Source organism: Salvelinus alpinus, chromosome 3 (genome assembly GCF_045679555.1).
Source record: "Salvelinus alpinus chromosome 3, SLU_Salpinus.1, whole genome shotgun sequence".
In the NCBI taxonomy this organism is placed as follows: domain Eukaryota; kingdom Metazoa; phylum Chordata; class Actinopteri; order Salmoniformes; family Salmonidae; genus Salvelinus; species Salvelinus alpinus.
Genome location: NC_092088.1, coordinates 69835051 through 69851380, shown reverse-complemented (window position 1 = coordinate 69851380; position 16330 = coordinate 69835051). Strand labels below are relative to the sequence as shown.

The following is a 16330-nucleotide window of genomic DNA, read 5'->3' as shown; positions in this document are numbered from 1 at the left end:
GCGGCGCACAATAGGCTCAGTGTCGACCGGGTTAGAGTTTGGCCGGGGTAGGCCATCATTGTAAATAAGAATGTGTTCTTAACTGACTTGCCTAGTTAAATAAAGATAAAATAAATAAACACAGCTGGTGATCCCTGATGAAAGAATTGAGAACCACTGACTTAATAAACATTCACAAGACAACTGACCATAATTTAACATGTAATGACATAACACCAGATATTAGATCAACTGGAATGACACTCTCACTCATGGTTGCACAAAAAGAACTGAGAGCAAAGCAAGCCTCAAAATATTCTAAATGAGCCACCGCCCCTACATTTGAATTATAACTCAAAGATGAAAGAACACTTTTCTGAATTGCAAAGAACCATTAAAGAGCTCAAAGGGTTATTTTAGTAATTATTTCTCCACATAGAACAATCCCCCTTACCATAGAACCCTTGAGGAATCCTCTTTTATTTGTTTACAGGGTAAAAATAGCCTGTTTTAAAAAGAGATAACAGAACATTCTGATTCATTGCACTCCGTTTGAAATTGCAAGGGTGCCAATATACTTAAAAGCATATCTACAAGGCTCTGTCCTCTGACATCTTTGTAATGATATTGTAGGATATGTTCCTTATAGGAATAAACTAAGTCAGTAGGAGAACCCCATAAAGAGTAGCTTTTGCAATTGCAAAAACGTATGGGGACTGAATAAACAAATAGGCTGTTTATTGTAAAGCGTATTTGGGTTTAAGAAAAACACCCTATAATGTCTAAGTATTATTGTTATTATAAAGTAGCTAGTTACCTCTCTGAAGAGTGCGCCGTAGAAGGTGACTGTGTAGAAGCAGTCTACTGTCCTCATTGAGATGTCTAGGTCCATCAGCAGTCTCTTCTGTTCCTGGGTGTTCACTGTGGCACGGATCCTCTAGGGTGGGAGCGAAAGGACATCAAATCAATCAATAAATCTAAGTCTATCCATCCATCCAGCCATCCAACAAATGTATTACATCAACAGCTGTCACTATGGCTGCGTTAACACAGGCAGCCCAATTCTGATCTTTTGCCCAATTATTGGCAAAATAACTGACCTGATTGGTCAAAATACCAAATATTGGGGAAAAAGATCAGAATTAGGATGCCTGTATAAGCGCTTTTGCTATAGTAACCTGACCTAGATCTCCTGAAAGTGAACATCAATTACATCATCAAATCTCACATACCTTCACTGCCATGATCAAGCCACTGGGCATGTGCCTCATCTTGTCCACCACACCATACGCCCCTCTTCCCAGCTCGTCGATCTGCTCCAAGTCATCGGCCTTCACCACAAAGTTCTGCACAGGACAGACAGGGGAGAGTGCCATGTCAGGCTGGATTCAAACACAGTGATGTAATGAGAGAGAGCAAGACTGGGTAAAAATCTCCCTTCCTTCCCTTACTTCTCCCATACTTGAAGTAATCATTGAATACAAAAAGAGGGATAGAAATATTGAGTCACAAGAGGTCATTGGGGTTTTTGGTACCCAATCCTCATCTTGTGCAAACAAACAGAAACAGAGAGCGACAAACACGAAAAGAAACACTAAATCCTAATCTACCAACATACGGGGTCATTTTACGGGGTCTCTTATTCTCTTTGTTTGAGAGTTCTGCTTTGGCTCTGAGCTACGTCTTTGTTTAAACATCTACTCCAACCAAAGTTTTTTATCAACATGGAAGGCTTTGAACATTGAAACACTAAATACTGTATATAGTCTCTTCTAAGGGGTTGATGGGTTGAGTCCAAAGACACCATAAATGCCCATTTTCATCTGAAAGAATAGTTTACGTATATCATGGGACCATTTTTGTTTTCTTACACTTCATACAAGAACCAAAAAATAAATTGCTGCCCTGACTGACTTCAGGCTATATTGTAAGACAAAAAAACCTTGCATCTTTGCCAATGGAAAATTCCACATATTTGATGAGTTTAAAATAAATATTTTTACTGCCCGTCAGGCAGTAAAGCACATTCCAGTCTGCCTACAATCAGAAGTGTTCAATCTGGGTCATAATGTTTGCTAGGCCGTTCTTTATGGCTCACAGACCCTTAATTGAGCCAAGCTTTCAGCTTTCTGCATCCAGACCACAGACAGAGGACCTAACTCAACCTAAAGTATACAGAGGTTAGAACAACTATACACAGATGTAAAACATATGTTTATGTAAGTTCGTCAGTTTTATATAAAGGTTTTGTCAAAGGAACATGTGTGGGAAAAAACATAGTGGTAGACGAAAGGTAAGAATGTGAGAGACAGTAAGAGATAGCATACTGAACATTAACTAGATGAGGTACCTTCTCTCCGATGGTCACACAAGCTTTCGAATCCAAATCTCTTGGGGGTCTGTAAGGTAGACAGTTGTTAGGATAAAAAACAGTTCATGTACAACATTTTCTGTATTCATCAGGGTTGGGGTACATTTGGAATTTCTGAATTAAATTAATATATATATATTAATTTAATTCAGACAATGAATTTTAATTGGCCACACCCCACAAGATGCAGAAAATTGGAATTGAAGTAAAATGTAAATAATTTAAACCAATTCAACTGAGACGTGAACCATGAAAGTCTCATTCACTTGACAAATAGTTTATCGAAAGGATATGCCACTTATTAATGCAAAAAAATACACATACCATTTCAAATATTAATTTGATTATAATTCAGATGTCAAACTGTATTTTTCTTCTTTGTCAAGAGATGTTAGATTGTTCCCTTGCATACTACAGTGTTCGATCTAATGCATTCTGGGATTTTTTCATCTTCTGATATTTAAAAACGTTAAGGGAATTATTCATTATTATAGACAACCCACAACATGATCTTAGAATATTTCCAGACCTCTGTAATTATTTTAAATAGTTTAAATTGAGTTTTAAAAATGAAATATTTCAACCTTATGCTGCAAGGCATTGCTGACCATATATGATGTCAAATTAAACATTCATTTGGTGACGTGTAGAATAAATTTAATTGAAATAAATTCTACTTTCTTTAAAACAAATTAAATTCCAATGATATTCAAATTCAATAATTTAATTGGAATTACAGAGCAATTTGCAACTCAATTCAGAATGGACCCCAACACTGGTATGCATTAATTCATTATGATTTACACATTTCATGTGAATAACTGCATGTAGCCTAAATGTTAATGTAAGAAACTGAGCATTAGTCCACAGTTATCTTCTTTTTGACAGTGAATATGTGCTCCATCAACAATAATCACTGGGGCATTGCGCCAAATATAACAGTATGTGAACGCATCCAAAAGGTCATCTCTAACTAGCCTCCTCTATCCTCATTAGTCATGGGAAGAGACAGAGTCGTCAGTGACATCTTTAGGATCATTAAGTTGATTTAGCAGCATTGTATCCTGTAATATTCATGTGAAACATACTTAAATCGAAAATCGGTTGCATTCTGCTGTCATATCATACTGTGCTATGATTGGTTAAGACCAACCAGGTCGTGAGGTTATTGCAGTTCATCATGCCCGGAGACACGAACATACCAGCGTAACGTGGTTATTTATGGTTCCACTTGCCACTGCAAAAATGTGTATTTAATGTTTATGTATTTTACTTGGTAGGTTCAAGTCAGACGTCAATAAGGTGTAATGTCATTGGCTGCGCTTACAGATAGGGGGAGATCTCAAACAAATTCTTTCCAGCCCAATAATTCTGTGCAGGCAGTAGATCATGTTCTGAAGTGCTGTGTTCTGTTTTCATATTTACGATGTTTACGAGTTCAACACGTACATTAATTGGTGCATAATATAGTTTGACGTCATTCTAGCCATGCATTTTGATATGATTGCTGTATGAGCGATTAGCTAGCATGCTCTGTTGAAGTCATGGTGGTAGTATTTAGCTCATGATTCATACATGGTGGTTTCTCCTTGCTGCAGATCCATGCTACAGCAGCCATCTTGGTGCATATCAGATCCATGCTACAGCAGCCATCTTGGTGCATATCAGATCCATGTTACTGCAGCCATCTTGGTGCATGTCAGATCCATGCTACAGCAGCCGTCTTGGTGCATGTCAGATCCATGTTACAACAGCCATCTTGGTGCAAGTCAGATCCATGCTACAGCAGCCATCTTGGTGCACGTCAGATCCATGCTACAGCAGCCATCTTGGTGCAAGTCAGATTCATGCTACAGCAGCCATCTTGGTGCAAGTCAGATTCATGCTACAGCAGCCATCTTGGTGCAAGTCAGATCCATACTACAGCAACCATCTTGGTGCATGTCACACATCTTATGTGCTCAATCTTTGTCTCTTTCGGGTATTTATACATATTGTGTTTTGTATTTTTTTTATACTTACACTACCGGTCAAAAGTTTTAGAACACCTTTTTATTAATATTTTACTATTTTCTATATTGTAGAATAATAGTGAACACATCAAAACTATGAAATAACACAAATGGAATCATGTAGTAACCAAGAAAATCAAAATATATTTTACATTTGAGAATCTTCAAATAGCCACCCTTTGCCTTGATGACAGCTTTGCACACTCTTGGCATTCTCTCAACCAGCTTCAACTGGAATGCTTTTCCAACAGTCTTGAAGAAGTTCCCTTCAAAAAAAAAAAAATTATAGTCCCACTAAGCCCAAACCAGATGGGATGGTGTATCGCTGCAGAACGCTGTGGTAGCCATGCTGGTTAAGTGTGCCTTGAATTGTGAATAAAATCAGACAGTGTCACCAGCAAAGCACCCCCACACCATATTACCTCCTCCTCCATGCTTTACGGTGGGAAACACACATGCGGAGGTCATTCGTTCACAGACACGGCGGTTGGAACCAAAAATCTCCAATTTGAACTCTAGACCAAAGGACAAATTCCCAGCAGTTTAATGTCCATTGCTCGTGTTTCTTGGCCCAAGCAAGTCTCTTCTTATTATTGGTGTCCTATAGTAGTGGTTTCTTTGCAGCATTTCGACCCTGAAGGCCTGATTCACACAGTCTCCTCTGAACAGTTGATGTTGAGATGTGTTTGTTACTTGAACTCTGTGAATCGTTTATTTAGGCTGCAATTTCTGACACTGTTAACTCTTATGAAGTTATCCTATGCAGCAGAGGTAACTCTGAGTCTTCCATTCCTGTGGTGGTCCTCATGAGAGCCAGTTTCATCATAGCGCTTGATGGTTTTCGCGACTGCACTTGAAGAAACTTTCAAAGTTCTTGAAATGTTCCGGATTGACTGACCTTCATGTCTTAAAGTAATGATGGACTGTTGTTTCAGTTTGCTTATTTGAGCTGTTCTTGCCATAATATGGACTTGGTCTTTTACCAAATAGGGCTATCTCCTGTATACCCCCCTACCATGTCACAACACAACTGATTAGCAAGAAAATAAATTCCATAAATTAACTTTTAAAAAGGCACACCTGTTAATTGAAATGCATTCCAGGTGACTACCTCATGAAGCTGGTTGAGAGAATGCCAAGAGTGTGCAAAGCTGTCATTAAGGCAAAGGGTGGCTATTTGAAGAATCTCAAATATAAAACATATTTACTACATGATTCCATATGTGTTATTTCATAGTTTTTATGTCTTCACTATTATTCTACAATGTAGAAAATAGTAAAAATAAAGAAAAACCCTTCAATGAGAAGGTGTTCTAAAACTTTTGACCGGCAGAGTATATTATTGATTTTTCCCCAGTCTGATAATTCTGTGCAGGCGATCCATGCTACAGCAGTCATCTTGGTGCATGTCGCACATCTTATGTGCTCATTCTATGTCAGAGACACTGGGACCAATACGTGACCTTCTTTTACGTTTTACACAACGCAAAAGAGAATACAATCACATCTGTTACGCCAGAGTTTAGTTAATAAAGTATAGCTATGTTTTATAAAGATTCTGTCGTCCTGCATTTTATTATTTTGTACAAAGTGTGCAAAACAAGACATTCATATTATCATGTATCATAAAAAACAGAGGAACACGTTATATTAATATATTAAGTTGCTCTTGTACCTTTGTACTCAAGTAACACTGTAATTACACTAGTAACGACATGGTAATACAATTTTGGTACTATTAGGCTACTTTAGTAACCACGTTTTAATTGCATAGTGAGCGTTTTTTGTAATTACACAAGGGGAATAACACAGTGTTGTTGGAATACACAAAGAGTTGTCATATAAAGCAGATAAATAAGACTGAAAGTCTTACGCGGCAGCAGCAGGAGGCTGCTCAAACACGTCCTTGGAGAGCGAGAGCACCGGCTTCCTCTTACCTGGAGGGAGACAGAAAGGACAGCAATAAACAACGTGTAGAACAATACAATTATACACACAGACACACACATCTGAAGACAGCAAATCACATTCAACAAAGTTAGAACAGCAGTTTGGATGACCACAATCAATTGTAAACTGGAGTTTCTAAAAATGTTCCTTTAAGTCATCTCAGATGTCCCATCTTGTAGTGTATTTTCCCTTCCAGAGCCCGAGCCCAACACCCGACAGCCAGTCAGACACTTACGGTTGGATGCAATGAGTGACTCCAGATCCTAATTGAACACAACAAGCCCTGTGACAGCGCGCAGCGAGAGGAGAGGAGATATGTCTGCAGTGGTGGAGCCAGATGGGTTAGACTGCAAGCAGCGAGAGGAGAGGAGATATGTCTGCAGTGGTGGAGCCAGGTGGGTTAGACTGCGAGCAGCGAGAGGAGAGGAGATATGTCTGCAGTGGTGGAGCCAGGTAGGTTAGACTGCGAGCAGCGAGAGGAGAGGAGATATGTCTGCAGTGGTGGAGCCAGGTGGGTTAGACTGCGAGCAGCGAGAGGAGATATGTCTGCAGTGGTGGAGCCAGGTGGGTTAGACTGCGAGCAGCGAGAGGAGAGGAGATATGTCTGCAGTGGTGGAGCCAGGTGGGTTAGAGCTCTCTTCATCTGGAGGTACTGCACTGAGCATGCAGAGGGTTTAAATGGCACAATGCCACAGTAACAGGGCATTACAGACACTGCTGATGGTGTGACTGGGGCATGAGTGACAGGTTGCCGTCGCCGACAAAGTGTGTGTATGTGTGAGCGTGCACGCGAGCATCTGGTTCACACCTCCCCTGACTGGATGAGGAAGTTAGTGCTTCCACACACAGACCTGGGTTTAACTACCATTTGAAATAATTGCATGTAATTTAGCTGTGCTTGATTGAGCTTGCCTGTTGCAACAGAACCAATATAAAAAGTCCCAACATTGGAAACCCCGCCTGGCAATCCAGGCAGACTAAAGCAAACGCTGAAAATATTTGAACAATTTCAAATAATATTTAAATCCAGGTCTGCTCACTAAATCCAGGTCTGCTCACACAGCAGGGCTGGGCCACACATCCATGTCACACACTGTAAACAGGTGATGACACCACCTGGCTTTGAGCGCAGTGATTTGACTTGCACCAGGAGGCATACTGTTTATGCTTTGATCGGCAAGTTTTGGAACGTGAGAACATTTAAAAGTAACTGAAGATAAGTACTTGGGAGAATCCCACAGCACACAGCGGTATTTTGCATTGTCAGGTAAACCCACCTGACAATGCAAAGTCTGTGCTATGATGTTGTAGGCTAATGCTCACTGTTAACAGTGCCACTACAGGTGCACATCTGGTAGGCCATGATGTCTACTCAGTCAATGAACTCACGGGACTAGAATATTTTTTGGTGAAAAAGTTTCACTCAAGTATTGTGAGGAAAGCGATCATACAATCCACGATACCATCCATTCCATAACAGCTGGAAACCATACTAACTGAAACCTCACAAATATAAATAAAACACCCACACACAGGGTGTCCTGGTTTGTTAAAACCACAGCCCAGGGTGTGCCACCCCCACCACCTCTCTCTCTGTGCTGCCTCACTGCATGCCTTATGGCTTCCACTTTCCAAAGCAGCTTTGTTGCACCAAAATGTCACTTCGGGTCCCTCCCACACGCATTTACACAGACAACAATAGTAGCCTAAATGAAAACTGACACTATAGTCTTCTAATAAGTCTACATTTGACTACATTTGGACCAACACAGAACAAATGAAACTATCTGCAGGTTTCAGACTGTCAAAATATTCCCTGCTCTATTCAAAACCTGGCATGTGTGTTCAGTGAAACTTGGGCGGCTGAGGTCCGAACAGAGAGCCTTCCTATAACATACCCTGCCAGCCTGAAATGTTCTGAACGCTGCAGATAGAAATAGAATGAATAGAGCTGACACAACTCCCTTTTCTATCTGAGAATCATATCTGTTCTACACGATACATTTCTAACAGTATGTTATGCAACGTTACATCCTTTGGACAAGCTGCTGGCAACTCTCACTGCTATCTTTGCCAAAACAATGAATTGGTGAGTGGTTATTATGGCTAAGTACCAGGCACCAGCTTCCCCAAGCTTTCTCAATGACTATGCATGCCAGGCTGGCAGGGTATACTTCTGGCAGGGTATACTTCAGGCATGCTCTCTCTTTGGTCCTCTGCTTCCTCACTACCTCAAATAATGCATTTTCATAACCCAAACTTCGGCCAAAAATAATATCTGGTTAGTGGTTTTGGTTGAGCACCACCACCAACTTTACCAGGCTTTCACAATGATTGTGCATGGCATGCCATGCTGCTAGGTGATTCAGCAAAACTCCACGGAACTAAGCCTCAGCCTCCCAGTCTCTGGCTCAATGGGATAGGACAAGACACAGCACGCTCTGCTCCATCGAGAAGACAACAGCTTTCAAAGCTTTCATCTCCAGTCCACAGAGGCCAAACATGCAAATCATCACAATGCAGCCAGATACCGCTCCCTGCTGAATGCACGCTGATTTAATATGTAGCATATAGGCTTGCTTTACATTCATTCACACAGATTTGCATGCATGGGAGATAGACATACATGTGCGCAAAGGGAAGTAACTCGTAACGATGCAAAAAGACAGTGCATGCACTGACATACATGTCAAAGAATTACATGAGTAGAGAGAAACATTTGAATATAGCTCAATCACGCACGCATAGTCAAGATGTCACTAAGTGATTGGAGCAGACCTAGTGTACTTCCCAAATGGCACCCTATTCCCTATATAGTGCACTATGGACCCTGGTCAAAAGTAGTCCACTACAGGTGCCATTTGGGACACAGACCTATTGCAGGCCTGTTTAAACATTAGGATTCTATCAGATCTCTCCAGAGAGGAAAATCACAACAAATGGAACCTGCAGTTGACCTAGAACAAATATGTCCAGTGATCGTTACTCAGAGAACGAAAGAGAGAAAGGTATAGGATCAATAGATTATATAATTTACAGTGTACAGGGAAAGAATAAGCTAATATGCTGCATTGTCTGTCCTGAGCCAATAAAATATGGTTAGTTTCAAAAACAGGCCTTTAAAAAAAGCTCTTCCTAAGGTTACAATTCTGCTCATATATTTTCACATCTGTGAGAGAATTTTGGCAAGTTACAGTATGCAAATACAGATGTGGTTTTTAGTTATTCCATATTATCTTGCAAAATGTAAAATCATATATAAAGTCTCCCTTTTAGGCCTTTTCTCGCTGATCTCAACATTCAACGCAAGTTTAATTTTACATTGTAGACTAACAAGCTGACAAAACCAGACGCGTTGCATGCGTGAGCGTAGCAAAATAAATGTACACATACAGTACCAGTCAAAAGTTTGGACACACCTACTCAGTACAGGGTTTTCTTTATTTTTACTATTTTCTACATTGTAGAATAATAGTGAAGACATCAAAACTATGAAATAATAGTATACAGAAGATAGCCTTATTTGGTAAAATACCAAGTCCATATTATGGCAAGAACAGCTCAAATAAGAAAAGAGAAATGACAGTCCATCATTACTTAAAACATTAACATGAAGGTCAGTCAATCCGAAAAATTTCAAGAAATTTGAACGTTTCTTCAAGTGCAGTTGCAAAAACTCTCAAGCGCTACGATGAAACTGCCTCTCATGAGGACCGCCATAGGAAAGGAAGACCCAGAGTTACCTCTGCTGCAGAGGATATGTTCATCATAGTTACCAGCCTCAGAAATAGGCAATAAACTGCACCTCAGATTGCAGCCCAAATAAATGCTTCAGAGTAACAGACACATCAACATCAGCTGTTCAGAGGAGACTGCGTGAATCAGGCCCTCATGGTCGAATTGCAAAGAAACCACTACTAAAGGACACCAATAATAAGAAGCAGTGGACATTAGACCGGTGGAAATCTGTCCTTTGGTCTGATGAGTCCAAATTTGAGATTTTTGGTTCCAACCGCTGTGTCTTTGTGAGACGCAGAGTAGGTGAACGGATGATCTCCGCATGGGTGGTTCCCACTGTGAAGCATGGAGGAGGTGTGATGGTGCTTTTCAGTGATTTATTTAGAATTCAAGGCACACTTAACCAGCATGGCTACCACAGCATTCTGCAGCGATACGGCATCCCATCTGGTCTGCGCTCACTGGGACTATCATTTGTTTTTCAACAGGACAATGATCCAAAACACAGCTCCAGGCTGTGTAAGGGCTATTTGACCAAGAAGGAAATTGATGGAGTGCTGTATCAGATGACCTGGCCTCCACAATCACCCGACCTCCACCCAATTGAGATGGTTTGGGATGACTTGGACCGCAAAGTGAAGGAAAAGCAGCCAACAAGTGCTCAGCATATGTGGGAACTCCTTCAAGTCTGTTGGAAAAGCATTCCAGGCGACTACCTCATGAAGCTGGTTGAGAGAATGCCAAGATCGTGCAAAGCTGTCATCAAGGCAAAGGGTGGCTACTTTGAAGAATCTAAAATATATATTTTTTTGTTTAACACTTTTTTGATTACTACATGATTCCATTTGTGTTATTTCATAGTTTTGATGTCTTCACTATTATCCTACAATGTAGAAAATAGTACAAATAAAGAAAAACCCTTGAATGAGTAGGTGTGTCCAAACTTTTGACTGGTACTCTGTTATTCAATAATTTAATCCAAATTGCTTGCATGCATCAACAAGCGTCTGAGTAGCCAGGCGCTAAAATAGAACTTGGTTCTATTTTAGATGCTTGAGTTACTGTAAGTCCAGCCTCTCCCATCTCCTCATTGGTTTTAGGAGCATGTACCCACTCGGGTGATAGAGACGAATGAAGACCACACCCCACTCCAGTTGGTTGCAGTAATGCACCTTAAAGTTGATTGCCAACGCCATATAAAATCCACAGAAGAAGAAGACTGAACTAGGAGAGATTACTAGAAACTAACAAGGTTTCCCCTTTTATCTGTGGATTAATTTTCTGAGTAGAGAACACACGATTTTGTGTGACTCAAAATGGGTCGATATTCTACAAAGATACAGCAACAACAAAAAATACCTTGTACATTTCAGGTAAAATAACAACCCAATGTTTATATCCAATGACAAATTAGCTAGTAACAGCAAGCTAGCTAAATGTCCATGAATGTTTCATGTGTTTCGACCTGTCCCCAAATGAATATAGTTGGTTCAGAGTTCTTTTTTATTTCAACTTGCATGTTCTGATCGCATCTGGTGTGGATGGACAAAATCAACATGTGCGCAATAGCGCACGCACGTGCATGCCCGGTGTAGTCAGCATGTAATTAAAAGCAGTAGTACTGAAGCCAAAGAAATGGCGAAGAAAACAGCCAGTGACCTCTGCCAGAGCGATCTTTGCTGAAACCAAGGCTGCCGGAGACAGTGCTTTGAGCACTGTGAATATAGAGCAAAAGCTTTGTGCAGACAGACAGGCTCATGCCTCACACTGCAGATAATAAACCCAGAGTGGCTTTCATAGCAGGCGGAACCAACCAGCTTGCTTATTCTCCCTCTTCCAAACCCACACTGCCCGGAATCCCAACAATCTCAAGAGGTCCTCAATTAAATTCCAGAGACCCAGAGGAAGATATGAATAAGACATCGGCGTGAGGGATGGACTGAGGGAGAGAGGGAAATAGAAATGGGAGGGGGGCAGGCCAGAGCAGAGACCGACAGAGAGAGAGAGGGATGAAAATAACATATCTTGAGCCTGCGGCTGTTATGCCCCTACTGGCCACCCAGGCAGTCTGTGAGATACCCTACACTTCCAAAGTGTTGGTCCCATGTTTCATGAGCTGAAATACAAAATCCCAGAAATGTTCCATATGCACAAAAAGCAAATTTCTCAAAAATGTTTTGTTTAGAACGTCTGTTAGTGAGTATTTCTCCTTTGCCAAGATAATCAATTCACCTGACAGGTGTGGCATATCAAGAAGCTGATTAAACAGCTTGATCATTACATAGGTGCACCTTGTGCTGGGGACAATAAATGGCCACTGTAAAATGTGCAGTTTTGTCACAACACAATGCCACAGGTGTCTCAAGTTTTGGGGGAGCGTGCAATTGGCATGCCGACTGCAGGAATGTCCACCAGAGCTGTTGCCAGAGAATTGAATATTAATTTCTCAACCATATAAGCCGCCTCCAACATCGTTTTATAGAATTTGGCAGTGCGTCCAACCGGCCTCACAACCACAGACCACATGTAACCATGCCCAGGACCTCCACAGCCGGCTTCTTCACCTGAGGGATCGTTTGAGACCAGCCTCCCAGACAGATGATGAAACTGAGGAGTATTTCTGTCTGTAATAAAGCCCTTTTGTGGGGGAAAACAAATTCTGATTGGTTGGGCCTGGTTCCCAAGTGGATGGGCCTATGTCCTCCCAGGCCCACCCATGGCTGCGCCCCTGCCCAGTCATGTGACATCCATAGATTAGTGCCTAATTTATTTATTTCAATTTCCTGATATGAATGAACTAAGTCAAATTGTTGCATTTATATTTTTGTTCAGTATATATCCTTTAGGTTACAGCTGTCATGTTGTGAAGCTCCACTGGGAACCATTTCGTCACCACCAGCAACCACAAGGCTATACGCTTTTTAGACGGTTGAGGTTTACTTAACGATACTCTCGGCGGTGTTGTGTGTGCGTAAGTGTATCAGCTTCAGGTCACTGCAGTGCACAGTCCTGCTTAAGTAGTGGTTAACTAGGGGGCAGCCAACTTCACCACGATGACAACAACATGAGATCACTGCTCAACTATGGGGGGACCGACCAATACATGTGATCTTCATGTCGTATTGTACACCTGTTTTTAGCCCTTATCTGCAAGAGTGTGAAGAATGGCCCAAGGCATAGTAAGATCAAGTCGATAACTTAGAAATTAAGGGAAGCACTTGTCTTGAACAGCCATAACAGTTGCTGGTCTGGTAGCAGCCTAACATGAGCTAGCATTATTTACGAGTCCAAGCGTGGCAGCCTGCTAACTCTCTCATAGCAGATTTTCACAGGATTTAGGCCTACTGGGCTGTTTGATTTGGCCAGGCTTCGGCCTGGAGATTTGGCTGGAGGTGAGAGGCTGTTACAGAACATAAAAAAAATAAAAAAAATTGGTCCCCGAGATTAGATTAAAAATTATTGACTGCTGGGACCAGGTGACCTGCTATGTTTTATTCAACACACACACACACACACACACACACACACACACACACACACACACACACACACACACACACACACACACACACACACACACACACACACACACACACACACACACACACGGCTGGAGAGAGATCTGTTTACAAAACCCTAACAGGTGTGTTGCTAAAATAAAATCCACCATTCCTCTTAGCTGGGATTCACATAATTCAAGCACTTTTCATTCAAAATTGAGGGGAAAAAATTGCAAGAGTAGCTAAACTAACATTCATAATAATCAGTATTTAAATATGGAACAGAATGTCTATCTGGAATTTACCTCCAGACAGTCTGTCTGTCGCACATCCAGAGGACTGTCACTGTGTGCGTCCCAAACGGCACCATATTCCCTATATAATGCACTACTTTGCAAAAGGAGCGGCATGACATGTTTTCCTTTCTTCCGTGTGCTAGCTGGAGGTTTTATGTAACTGGTAATCAGGCAGGGGACAGCTAAGTGCACATTTGCACATTTAATCCAGCCATGATGACAAGTGCTGTTTTGCCTCCAGCTGAGCCGGGGAGCCAAAGTTCACCCTCTATCCTGATAGGCTGCGTTTACACAGGCAGGCCAATCTTTTTCCACTAAATGTTATTTTGTTCGATTAGATCTTTTTCCAATAATTGGGCAAAAGACCAGAATTGGTCGGCCTGTAATTTCATTAAACACATGACACGGATGTACTAAAAACGGTCCTCCAGTCAAATACACACTGAATAAAAAATAATTTACAAAAATAGGATGGTTGCAGGGAGGGAGCTTATACAAAGAGAAAAGCATGCAAAAGGCGTCAGCCCCACCAATGATGTGTATTGAAAACATTGATTGCTCATGAAACTTCAAGATCAACGTTAAGATTCAGCTGTGAGCCATTGATTTTATTATGTTGGCGTGCTTGACATGCACTAGGAGCACTGCACTACTGAGCAGAGGCAGGCTGCGTCCCAAATGGCAACCTATTCTCTATGGGCCCTGGTCAAAAGTAGTGCACTATTATAGGGAATAGGGTGGCATTTAAGATGCCCTCCTTCGATTGCCCTTTGAGAACAGGGAAGGAGAAAACGGTGTTCGAGACCTGCTATGATGGCATGCATCGCGGGGCGGTTACTCCTCGGAGGGTGAACGAAGACAAGCCTGGATTTATGCTCCTCTCATTTTCAGCTGCACGGCACACACTCCAGTTCACACAGAGCTCCAGCACACAGAGACCTCAAAGCTTGTTCAGATGAATGTGTCATGTTAGGCCTAACTGTCGTGACTCTTACTGTCCTGATGTATCAAGCTCAATGCACAGATAGGTTACTAATGATGGGTGGGAATCAATAGTTACTAATCGCAATATTATTTTGGCCAATATCATATCGATACTTTGACTCCAAGTATCGATTTTTAGATTTAAAAATAACTCAGGTATTATTCATCCTATAGCTTGTTCTCCATCTTCTTTTAAATAGCGAGCCAACATGTTCTCAGCACTTCTATTTGCATGTCTGATCTGAATTCATTTTCTCATGCTCCCTTGCTCTCTCTCGTCTCTCTACAGAAGACATAGTGAGCAATATGTTTTGAACATCAAATAGCAATAAAATCACAGTTTCGAATTGCAATACATATCGTATCTGCACCTAAGTATCGTGATAATATTGTTTTCGTGAGGTCCCTGGCAATTCCCAGCCCTACTGTGGTGGTCTGTTTTCTAACCTGATTATGTTGTACGTTGTGACTGTGTTCATTTATCTGATGACTATTGTCCTCATAATATATCAAACTATTGTAATACACATCCAACTATTGTCCTGATGCATCAAGCTCAATACACATCAATACACATCCAACTATTGTAATGATGCATCAAGCTCAATACACATCCAACTATTGTCCTGATGCATCAAGCTCAATACACATCCAACAATTGTAATGATGCATCAAGCTCAATACACATCCAACTATTGTCCTGATGCATCAAGTTCAATACACATCCAACTATTGTAATGATGCATCAAGCTCAATACACATCCAACAATTGTAATGATGCATCAAGCTCAATACACATCCAACTATTGTCCTGATGCATCAAGTTCAATACACATCCAACTATTGTAATGATGCATCAAGCTCAATACACATCCAACTATTGTCCTGATGCATCACGCTCAATACACATCCAACTATTGTCCTGATGCATCAAGTTCAATACACATCCAACTATTGTAATGATGCATCAAGCTCAATACACATCCAACTATTGTCCTGATGCATCAAGCTCAATACACATCCAACTATTGTCCTGATGCATCAAACTCAATACACAGATGGCTCGGGTGGTGGTCTTATTGTGTTGTAATGTATGGATATTAACCTGAACTATTCCTGCAAACACGCACTGTAGAGCAGTGTTTCCCAACTCCGGTGCTCGAGGACCCCCAACTAGGGCTGGCACCAGGGTTTCCGTTAGCCGCTAATAGCCGGCTTTTGGCCATTTTCTTTTGTTGAAAAGCCCCAAAAATGTATTGGCACCAGCCAATTGTCCAGGAGAATAAATAATATCCCATATCATAATAATGCTTTTCAGCCTAATCATTGATAGAAATACCAGTTGATGTAAATATATTTGACCAGTCATGCTTATCGGTCTATGGGTTAATTTGCATAGTTTCATGGAATTTCATACAGATACAGAGCCTTTGAGCGCAAAATCTGTCAGACAGCGCTTTTATAAACCAAATCATTGTGCAACAATTTTAAATGCAATCG

At 41.1% G+C, this 16330-nt stretch overlaps 1 protein-coding gene across 2 annotated transcripts in view; it reads right to left on the bottom strand.

The window, feature by feature from the left end:
• map2k6 (mitogen-activated protein kinase kinase 6) overlaps nt 1-16330 on the bottom strand; it is a 67582-nt gene that overhangs the window by 23802 nt on the left and 27450 nt on the right. Inside the window, exons 1-5 of one of the 2 annotated variants that reach the window (XM_071393876.1) lie at nt 6548-7039; nt 6236-6299; nt 2330-2378; nt 1212-1325; nt 797-916 (exon numbers count right to left, since the gene is read on the bottom strand). In XM_071393876.1, the coding sequence (XP_071249977.1) occupies nt 797-916; nt 1212-1250 (159 nt within the window). In that variant the 5' untranslated portion in view covers nt 1251-1325; nt 2330-2378; nt 6236-6299; nt 6548-7039. Of the gene's footprint in view, nt 1-796; nt 917-1211; nt 1326-2329; nt 2379-6235; nt 6300-6547; nt 7040-16330 lie in introns of those variants that run through there. The other variant, XM_071393875.1, reaches the window with a different exon arrangement.